This window comes from Brassica rapa, chromosome A05 (genome assembly GCF_000309985.2).
Source record: "Brassica rapa cultivar Chiifu-401-42 chromosome A05, CAAS_Brap_v3.01, whole genome shotgun sequence".
Classification (NCBI taxonomy): Eukaryota; Viridiplantae; Streptophyta; class Magnoliopsida; order Brassicales; family Brassicaceae; genus Brassica; species Brassica rapa.
The window spans coordinates 21,391,018-21,402,929 of record NC_024799.2 but is presented as its reverse complement, the minus strand read 5'-3'; the positions used below and the strand labels follow the sequence as shown (position 1 = coordinate 21,402,929).

The 11,912-nt window shown below is 27.9% G+C and overlaps 1 protein-coding gene across 1 annotated transcript; it reads right to left on the bottom strand.

Annotated features, from left to right (window-relative positions):
- Window positions 1–1,210: 1,210 nt before the first annotated feature.
- On the bottom strand, window positions 1,211–10,135 carry LOC103869551 (subtilisin-like protease SBT4.5). Its single transcript, XM_033292373.1, is given in 2 exon segments — window positions 1,211–5,337; window positions 5,340–10,135. Coding segments are annotated over 2 exon segments (501 nt in total). The 5' UTR covers window positions 5,733–10,135; the 3' UTR covers window positions 1,211–5,229.
- Window positions 10,136–11,912: the final 1,777 nt, after the last annotated feature.

The window sequence follows — 11,912 nt, the reverse complement described above, 5'->3', positions numbered from 1 at the left end:
CATCTATGCAACCAAACACATTTTAGCATTTCATATGATTTGGATGTATAGATAACTATATTTCTAAACTCCCCAAAAATATATATCATCAATGACTAAAGTTTTAAGAAAAGTAATTAAATACATAAAATAAATTCAATAAACAATAAAACTTAATTTGAATCCAATTTGGTATCATTTGCGTTGTAAGAAAGAAAACTAGATCTCGACCCGCGCAACTGCGCGGGTGTTTGTTTGCAGTTTTATATATGTAGATATTTATTTTGGATTATAAGTAGTATACATTTTTAAAAAGTTAATCGTATACTTAAATGTTTAAATAACTATTTCATATACAATAATTTTATAATTTTATCCTTTATATGTTGTAGTTAATCAATTTTTTAAAAACCGTCATATGTATTTGTTGGTTATTATTATATATTTATCTTAATGTATTTGCATTTAGTTATTAAAAATTTTTATATATACATAAAATAGCATATTTAAAAATTATATTGTATTTATTTATGCTAAATTCTGATCCACCTTTCAAAGCTGGATTTTCTTTAAGCAATATTTTTTTACTTACATTCATTTTAGATAATCTATTATTGTATAAAGAAAAATATTAATTTTCTACATGTAGTATATAGTTTGCTAATGTTAAGTCATTCTGTCATCATATTATATTTATAAAATGAGCATTTTATATTTATGAAAGGAAAATTTTTAAATTTATCAATTTAATATAAATTTATATTTTTAGCTCAATATAATAATTTTATTTTAACATGACTGATTATGATTATAAAATAGATAAAAATGATATAATTTTTTTATAAACGATAATTGAATATATATTAATGCATAATAATAGTTCATTGCTAATTACAAAATTAGTGAAAATATTTACATAAAATTTTTGAAAATTAAAATATTTATCAACAGATTTGTTATAATAAACTTTAAATATATATATATATATATATATACATATTTAAAATGCAAAGATATCACGATTAAAGTATTCACAAATATTTTATATTATTAGCTTTAATGAAATACATGTTAATTTATATACATGTATAATATAGTTGCTAATGTTAACCCGTCTACCAACGTATTATATTTTTGAACATAAATATTTATAATTATGAAAAAAATTAGATAATAAATTTATTAATTTAAAATTATTTAATCATATTTAGTTCAATATAATAATTTTTTAATATGATTGATTATGACTATATAATAGATAAAAAAAAAATAGGATAAAATTTTTACTTTTATTTCATAAATGATAACTGAATATATTAATGTATAATAATATTTCAAAATTAATTACGAAATTGGTGAAAATATTTACATATATTTTTTGAAAATTAAGATCTTGTAAAGACTTTATCTTTTAGATTTAGAAATCTCAGTAATATGCAAGATGTCTGTGATCCGATGAGTTGAGACAAAAATCATATACCTTGAACATTACGTGAAACTCGGATCTCTGAATTTTAACCATGGTTCTTGAATTAAGGTTTAATATTCAGTGACACTGCATAGGATACATGGTGATCCTTAATATACAAAACAGATTTGAACTCTAGTGTTAACAACAGCTAATACGTTTGTGTTGAATTTTTGTTTAATTATCTTCTTTGTTTTTAAAATTCTTAAACATTGTTTTTAAAGCCTGTTGGCTTTAAAGCTGGTCGAGCTAATAATGAAATAATTTTAGATCTTTTTCGGATATTTTAATATATTTTGAGTATTTGTTAGATTTTCTAGTATAATCTAAGTCGTAACCCTTACGCCAAAATTGTTTGAAAAATAATCGTATCTTTTTTTAATATTTTGCGTGGTCAGTTTAAACATATAAGAACTTCTTAGGGAATAAACAGTGAATATTCGGAAAGTAAGATATTTCTGTTGCAACATATTTTTAATTTTGATTACTTGCTTTGCAAAAAAAAAAAGCCGGTTTGAAACAGAGCACACTACGAATGATTAGTATGGTTTTAGATATATGTATGGTTTTATAATTTAATGTATATGTTGGTCAAAACTTGTTAACCAGAAGTATAGTCCCACTACAAATGTATTATAAACATTAAATTATCATATATATATATATATATATATATATATATATATATATATATATATAATAATGTTGGTCAGAACCGGTTTATGATTAATCTAGTTTTAGATAGATGAATGAATTTATAATGTATGTAAAATTCATGGTCAGAATTGTGAAAGTATGATATATTTTTTTTATCAAATGTCTTGAACAAACCGGCTGAATATTTTTATAATGTTAGGTTTGATGGTTCTAATGAGATTTGACATTGTAATGTGTTAACGGTGAAGAAAACGTATACTGGTTAACCAAACCAGATTTTTAGGCTTACGTGTCATTATAGTTACGATTATAGATAAAGATATAATTAGAGAATAAATGAAATATGATTTTTTAGTAATGGTTCATTTTTTAAAATATCACACATGAATCAAGGTTGTGACTTCTGTTTTAATATATAAGATAATAAGAGAGAAGAAACATTTCAAACGATCTTAGATGATGTTTTCAGTTTTTTTTTATTATAAAGGTTTTTGGAACTGAAAAACAAGAACAAAAGAAGCTAAGAAAACAAAGAGGACAAGAGAACATAGACGATACTCGAGCGAATGTTCACTCTCTGATGTTTCCTTCTTGTTTCTGCTGTTAATCTTGTAGATAGGTCTGGTATTTTAGGTCTGAGTCTCTGTTAGCTTGTATTACTTTGCTCTGCTTCTTGTGATCTATGTCTGTCTGTAAAAAACAGAAAAATTTGGTATAATCTTAACATGTTTACCAAAAAAAAACATAGACGATACTCAATCTGTTGATTTCTTATTCTGGTGATTCAAAACCAAAGGCAGTGGGGACAAATTGATGATATGAAAGAAGATGGTTATTAGCTGTCTATCGAATTAATGAGACTCTTGATTCTCTAGAATTTGCATCACCCGAAAAGCAGCAGACACTGTTACTCCTATACCCACATCTATCTAGTAGTATTGTTTAAACCAGAGGATAAAAGGAACACTTCACTGACGCATGCAGAAGCTATGTGGTAGGCTTGTGTAGTGGGATAAAGGTATAATGGGAAGTAAAATGACACGGTAAAATGGTGGGTAGAAACTAAATTAGTGTTCAGTTTAGGTGTATGTGCACCAATTACTCTTAAAATTAATAATAATCAGGAGTAATTGGCGTAGATGCACCCAGAAACCCATGTAATTTGCCATATAACCTTGTTTCTTTTTAATATTTTTAGTGACTATAATATCCTTATCTCTATCTCTCTTTCTTCTCCCTTTTATGTGTTCTAATCTCTTTATCTCTCGTACAAATTCTTCAAATCATCTTCTAATTCAACACAAATCTTTATTTTTTTATTCTGATTCTTTTGACACTCATAATGCTAATCTTATTATCTCACCCCAATTCCAATGTTTCCAATTTCGAATCACAATCAACTTTTAGATAATATATACGTTAGCAGGTATTTTATTACTTACCTGCTATTATTTAGATTTTAATGGATTCTTAATCGATACATGAAGTGTTAGCTGTTACAAATAGATTTAGAGCTATTTAATAGATAACTAATTAATTGTTAATAGTTTCATTAACTGATATATGATTTGTTAGTCGATACATTTGTTTGATACATAGATTATTAGATGATACTGAAATTATTAGCGGATATGTTAGTTGTTATGTAGATTGTTACCTGCTATGTAAATATTTAGTTGATAGATCTAGAGTTACTTATTTTCGACAAAGCATAAGGGTATTTTCGTCCGCACAATATCAAAATGTTACTCCTTTTTGGGTTATCCATAATTATAGGCATTCAGCAAATTTGGACTTTAATTGGGGATATTCCACATATTGTCTCTAATAATCACACTGGAAACATACCGGCAGCACAACACTCTGGACCGGAGCAGACAGAGTTTTTACATGGAGGAAAGCCAGGCAAAGGAAACATATTTTCCTATTTCTCTTATAACTATTGTGCAACTCTCTCTACATATATATATTGCTCAATATTGTTTCAAACATGATTGTTAATTTTTTTTATATACATAAATAGAAACAAATACATTATAGTTTGAATAAGAAAATCATTAACATCGTCGATTCCCCAAATTATATAAATTAGTCATCTGTGATATCTTTCATTGATTTGATGTTTAACCGTATTTATACTCATTTATGTATTTTTATTATTTTCTTTGTTACCATATACGTGATTTATTATATGTTACATTTAAACAAGAAAAAAAAAAGAGTTTTTACAAATTTAAAAGTATCAGATACAAATTTATCTTGTATATTAAAAACCAGTCTACATACCACTAAGTTTCATTTTCTTAGTATTTGATACTCATTTTACGTGTCATCATTTTCAATAGTGATCACATAGGAAACAAAAAAATTTAAGTCTAAGCGACATGGTTCGAACATGCGCTGGTAAAAGCTCACCATGACTTCGTGTTTCAGCACCACAAGGATGTACTCGTAATTTTAAGCTCGCCGGAGCTCCTTAACCTCTATGTACTCGCTCTGGTTCTGGTCGACAAAGCTAAAAGCCTTATGCAAACTTTTGTTGGTCGCAATCTTCTCAAAATGCACAGAGACAGACACAAACTCGCCATAATTTAAAACAAAATCTGTTAATCAGCTCCTGGAGGTCAGGTCCAAGCATCTTTCTAACAAGTTCTTTGGCAGTGTCAGAGACTCTTGGCCATGGATCCCTCTTGAAGTTGATGACTGGCCTAATGATCGCCTAAGCAAAGGGATTGCTCAGTCTCTATTTTCAAAATAAATAAAACAATATCAAGAGAAGAAACTCAAAAGGTGGAAAAAGCAAGAGGATCCCGTTCATATGACTTTTGATTCTTTTAAACTTGTAGCTTCAAAGAGTCAAAACTCAAAACAAAGCCGGATTGTACTCAATAGCTTGAAAATGATCAATCACACAAAATAAAGCACAGCGGATCATAGAGATTATGAAAATACCTGGACGTTGAAGGAGGAACTGACGATCAATTTGGGATACTATTAGGTAAAGGAAGAGGGTTCGTAAAGTCTGTATCAAGGTAAGTTCAAAGATGCATTTAATATACTTTTCAGATGACGGTTTATGAAAAACAATAGATTAGACAAGCAACATAACACTAATTAATTACTTCTCAAGCATAAATAACAATGGGGTTTCTCACAATGTGCACGCCATCAGACCACTTCAAATGAGCAGACACCAGTTTACCGTCTTCAGAACCATTCCCTGAAACAGACAAACAGTAAGCTCGAAGGATTCCTTCTCGTGCATTGTGTTCAAAGACAAGGCTTCTGGAATTACCCTCACATCGAACTTACTTCCCGAAACCTCTGCTTTGTATGTGGACCGCATGCCAAGGTTCCTTAATGTTCTAGAAAAGTTGACTTGGAACTGTTTCCCAGCTGCTACTCTAGCCGTCATGGAAGGGTAATTGAGGTTTTTTGGGAGCGTCTTACCGGTGCAAGTGACGGCTTCACCAGAAATGAGTTGAAGCATTTTCAAAATGTAGTTCATTCCGCAGAGAAAATTAATGTGATCCGATTTATCAACTTCATAGACGAGTCCAGGATTAACAGCTTTTATTGGGTCCACATGGCCTGCTCCATAAGCAAACTCGCCCTGATCCATGGACATCGCCCAAGCTGCAAGAAACACACATAAAACAGGTACATTATAAAGAACAAGAAAGCTCTGTTCCAGTACAAAAACAACGCATATTGTGACTGTATTATTATCTCCAATAGGGTATATATACAAACGTCTGTAACCCTAGACTACACCAATATTCACATAGTACATAATAGGTAACATACTATATAATATTTACATAACACTCCATAATATTCATTTTCTTGCTGAAGTAAATTTTCTGATTGAAAATTGTTTACCTGTAGTCATAATCACGGACTGGATCATTGAAGGAGACCATTCAGGGTGAAAGGTCTTGATGTAGGCGGAAGCTCCAGCAACGTGCCGGCAAGACATGTAAGTTCCAGACTCAACTGCAGTGCCGGTCCGGAGTCCGGTGGTGCCTAAAGCACATTCAAAAAATATTGCCCCTTAGTTACAATTTTTTTTTTGCATTTTTAACATTATTAAAATTTAAAAAATTTATATAAAATACATAAATATCAATAAAATTTTTGCAAATTTTCTTTCAAAGTTATTCACAAATTTTGAATAACCAAGTGTTTTAACTAGTTCATGTTCGATTAATATTATTGACAATACGTTTAATAACTTATGAAAACATATTCCAACGTAAATAATTTTGTTGAACTTTAGTTTTAAAAAAAACTAAACATTAAAACGAGAGATATAACAATTCCAGCAACAGTCAGTGAACAATGGAAAACATAGATAATTAAAAATGGTCAATTTTGAATAAGTAAAATACAGTAAATAATTGGAGAACATAGACTAGATTTTTATATATTTACTCTGTATTTAATGTTCTATATACTAAAAATAAACAAAGATCAATACAATACTAAAAGAGGATATAAGCCATGGAAAAAGTATGTCCACGTATGATAGGAAAATCAGCCAATCAAAGAGCCCGAAGTTGCCACGTCATCTTATTTATTTTTTCGTAAAAAATGAAAAAACAATGCAAAGGAAAGGATCAAACCAGGTTAGTATGACATAAATATAGGGCAGTTACCACTAAGTCATTGAAACTTTCTTGGACACATATACAAGAATCACTAAGGGCATCTCCAACCCATAACACTATTTTAGTGTCAAAATTATACTATTTTAGTGCAGTTTTAGCACTAAATGTTTTTGACTTTCCAACCACAACACCAAATCTTACACTAAAAAGAATATTCTCTATTATTAAATTATTAAAAAGATTCTTTGTTTTTAATTTTTTAGTAGAATATTTAATATTTTATGACTAACATATATTAACTTATTCTAATTATTTTAATGGGATGAATAATAATTTCCCTAATTATTAGATATTTATCTCGGCCTATTTTTAAAAGTTCTTTTGTTGTATGCAATTTTTATTTTTTAGTTTTAATATTGCAATTTAAATTTCTTGTGTTTGAACTAAACTTTGTTATGTATTTTTAATCTAGTTTTTAATTTGTTTTCATATAAATTAATATTTTATATTAAATCAATGTTAAAGATAACAAAAGAAATATGGTATATTTTTTTTAATTAAAATATCAGATCTAATTAAAACATAATGCTGTAACAAAAATATAGTCAAATATAATTAAACAATATTTTTTGGTCAAACAATATTAAAATAAACAGTTTTACAAAAAAAAAAAAAAAAGGTTTTGCCGTTGCTACAGTGTTACACCAAATATAGTGTGACACTGTAGCAAGGAAGGGAATCACACAAAAATGGCGTTGTTTTTGCAGTGTGATTGGAGAGAGAAATCATCAAATACATCACTATTTTGGCGTTTTACAGTTCCGTTGGACTTGGCCTAAGTATGTAATCACAAACTCTTATGTACAGTTACAATAATATGAATTTAACTTTCAAGGTTTCTGGAATTACTCTGACTTCCAACTTACTCCTGGAAACCTCTGCTTTGTATGTGGACCACATGCCAACGTTCCTTAATGTTCTAGAAAAGTTGACTTGGAACTGTATCCCAGCTGCTACTTAGATTGAACATCTTCCGTATACTCCGCGGAATCGCACAACACAATCTTTCCCTTCACAAGCTTACTGTCTAGACACCCTGGTGTGCACAATAGAAAAGATGTTTCCACTTTTTAATATTATATTTTTCTAAAATAAAAGCATGTTTTGCTTTTTTTTTACTTGTGTTTTACTTATTTTTACTTAATTTTTAATTTACCAATTATTTTATTAAGTTTGTATTTCTTTCAATACTTAAACTAAGATAATAAATAGAATGAACTTTTTATATATTAAAACTTCACCTATCATAAGGAAAAAATATATATATATATTCAAGTCACGAAAATTATGTGAAAATTGAAATCATTGAAGGAGAGCAGTTCTTGCTGAAATAAACTTTCTGATTTGAAAATTGCCAATTGCCAATTGGGTCAACTATCACTAACTGGTTTACATATATCTTCACGTAAATTATCGTTGATTTTGAGTAACTGGTTTCAAAATACCAAGTTAATTCGATCATTGATTTATGATATTTTGTTTTGATGTGGCTACAACAGTCTCACCAAAATCTACACATATTGTACTATTTTAAAACAATCTTACCTATGTTACTTTTTCCAAATTTGATTTCCATAAGAACTTAAAGCACTAATAATTGTTGTCTTGTTGCATTTATATTCTCATTGAATCACCAAGTAGATTATGCCTCCCATAAGGATGTTTTGTTACATGTATTCTCATATGACTAATTGGCCACTGCCAAACAAACATACCACTTTCACAATTCTAGCAACATTATTTTCTTCGAAGTATAAATCTCCGTAAAAAAAAAACTTAAAGCACTAAAAGTTGTTTACTGCATATATATGGACTAGTTTCTCGCTTATAATTGTGATAAGCGAAACAATAACTGGAAACATTAGTATGAGGTCACGACTCAAGAGACACTAAAACTATCTCCAACCCTGTTTTAACAATATTACTTCAAATTTAAAGATATACTAGATTTTGACCCGCGCTTTAAAAGCGCGGGATATTTTATGTTATAAACATTGCAATGTTTTGGAAATCAGACCGGGCCAACCACTCGAAAACAGTCCGACCATGACTCGTCTAATAAGTTGAGTTCGATTCAGTTTAAAATTTGGGATTTGAAAAAAAATAGAAAATCCAGTAAAACCGATGACTTGAAATTTTGTTGTAAGAAAAAATATGTATGGTGATTTGAATGTTAGTCTTATGTATGTCAACAATTTAAGTTCACATAGAATTCATTTTTTCCTTTAAACATGGTATATATACATATATAATATACAGTAAAATTTTAAAAACCCGTTAAACTGATTAGGCCAGTCAACTTGGATTTGAGAAAAACTGGAAAAATCCAGTAGAACCGATGATTTGGAACAATAAAAACTGTATTTGAAAAACTCCGGCCCGGATAAAAAAACCATGGATTCTGCTAAACTAAAACATAGTTTATAGTCTTTTAATTGTTCTAAGAATTTTGTTATGAAACTGTTAGTGATTAATTAGTTTTTGTCTTTTCAGTTTTCACATATTATTTCATACGAAAAATTATGTCTTATTCCCACTTGTTATCTAAATATTATATGTTTTCAAAATTTTCCATTAATATAACATTTGAAATTTTGTGGTAAGAAAAAATATACATGGTGATTTGAATGTTAATCTTATTATGTTAATAATTTAAGTTCATATAGAATTCATTTTTCTTTCTTAAAGCATATGGTATATATACATATATAATTATAAAAAAAATTTAAAACTCGTTAAGCAGGTTAAACTGGTCAGACCAATCAACCAATATATATACTGAGTCGATCTTGGTTTGGTTTTCAAAATGTTTAGAGAGTAACATGATAAATCAATACTATTAAAAAGGAAGAAGTCTTAAAAAATCTACCTAACAAAGTTGTTTGGACACTTTATTTAACTCAAACTTAGACTAACAATATGTTATCATATATTTCTCTAACAATAATTTATTCAATTCCTTTATTTATTCAAATACCACTCCTAAATCTTAATCATTAATATTATTATGTTTACCATTTTGACTTTTAATCATAAAAGCATTGAAATTAATGTTTTATATTATCACTTTTATCATATAATATATAATTTAATGCAAGAGAAGCTACACAACATATAAGTGTACATTTTAACTTCCTCTTTCCTTTATAATAACGTAATCATATCATATATAAATTTTCCCACTAAAATCTCATATTATATACTAAACTTTCAACCGTCTATAGTTTGATAGATATTTTCATATTTAAAAATGAGTTTTCTAAAATATATTTCATCAACCATGTTTTTGTACAATTACGTTAAAAATCTATATCAAAAGGTTGTTGGACCCGATATGGACGTAATGAGTCCACATCTGTTCGGGTATTTAGGATCCTAAAAAGATTCGAAATATCTAGAAAATCTGAAAAATATCCGAAACACGAAAATTACTTGAAACTCCAAACAAATACCCAAAAAATTCAAATACCTAAAAATTCAAAATCTTATTCAAAATCTGACACTGAACTGAAAATATCCAAAATTTTATCCAAATACCCCAAAAAAAAATTAATTTGAAAATTTACCTGAAATTAAAAACTATAATCGTAAACCAAAAACCTTAAAAAAATATTCATAATGCCGGAAACATATTCAAAATATCTAAATATACCAAATAAACACAACATATTTATGATCGGGTCTAGGGTAGGACCCGGACTCAAACAAAGACATGCGGGGTCCAAAAAAAATCCCAATAGGTTATCTTCTCTGGAACTAAACCTATATTTCCGGGTCGGTTTGGTTTGTTTTTTTGATCCGGATATAATTCTCATGCCTAAAAAAAACTTACGTAAAAGTGTACATATAAAATATCAAATAAACTAATTCATAGATTATATAACTGTTAAAAATTATATTTTTTGATATAATAAAACTTTGTATTATAATATAATCCCAAAAACCCGCGCTTGGAAATTTAGTGTTTTGTTATAAATTAATAGTTTTATATTATTATTTTCTAACGTGTGTATAAATATTACCAATAATTAATATTTCATTAATATTTTATAGAACTATACAATTATAGTGGTCAACTACGTTAAGTTAATAATTTTGCTAAAAACTAAATGGTGAAGCATATTAACCGTGGTGGTCAGATATGATGGTCAGCTATGGTGGTCAATTAAATCTTAAATCGTGAAGTTTGCATATATTGTGGTCAACTACATTAAGCTATTAATTTTTCAAAATAACAACATTCCTTTTAACATGGAAGTTAAGAGATATTGTTGATTAAACATACAATTTGGGTATCGTGATTTCTGCACATATCATGTATCCATTACAATAACTAAATTATAGCAACTGAAGTTTGTTTGAACGTTTTATGAATGATTTTTAAACAAAAGGATTTTCTGCTTTTAATTAAAATAAAATTCAAAAATACAAAATTTAATTGAAATCATAGATTAAAAATAATTCAGTGGCAAAGAATGGTAAATACTTCAAAACTTCAAGGGTACCTCAAAAAAGGCCCTTCAGTTTTAATAGTATTGATTGTTCATATCTTCATTTTCTTAGATGAACTTTTTAAATTAAAAATTAGTCATTAACTTTTACATATTTTCTTTTCGCCAAAATAAATTATATATATCAATATTATCCTATTACTTTCTTTCTTCTTGTCATCATTATCCTATTACTCTCAAAGTTTCAATAACTACTTTTATCTAAATAGATGTGTATATCTCAGAACGTGAAAATATTTTATTTCTAAGAAATTTTAATTCGATTAAAAGAATCAAAGATAAGTAAGCTTATTTTTTAATCACTACTAAAAAGAACATCTATAAGGTGCTTCTTTATAAGATATAATATTCTTTGTTTGTTTATTTATATTATGTAATAGTTTTATTAGATAATAATGTTTAGTTTGTATTATAAAGATCCAAGTTTTCTTTACCTGTATCGCCATTGTTGTTGCAGTGAAATGTATTACTTTTTCTTCATGCCCGTAAGATAAACTCGAAGCAAGAACTTGTTAGTGGGTTGATAAAAAAAAGTATATCGTTCCGGTCAACTACATTTCGCGTTCCTTAATATCTATATTTGATTTTATTAAGTTTGTATTACAAAATTTGATTTTTACTAACATA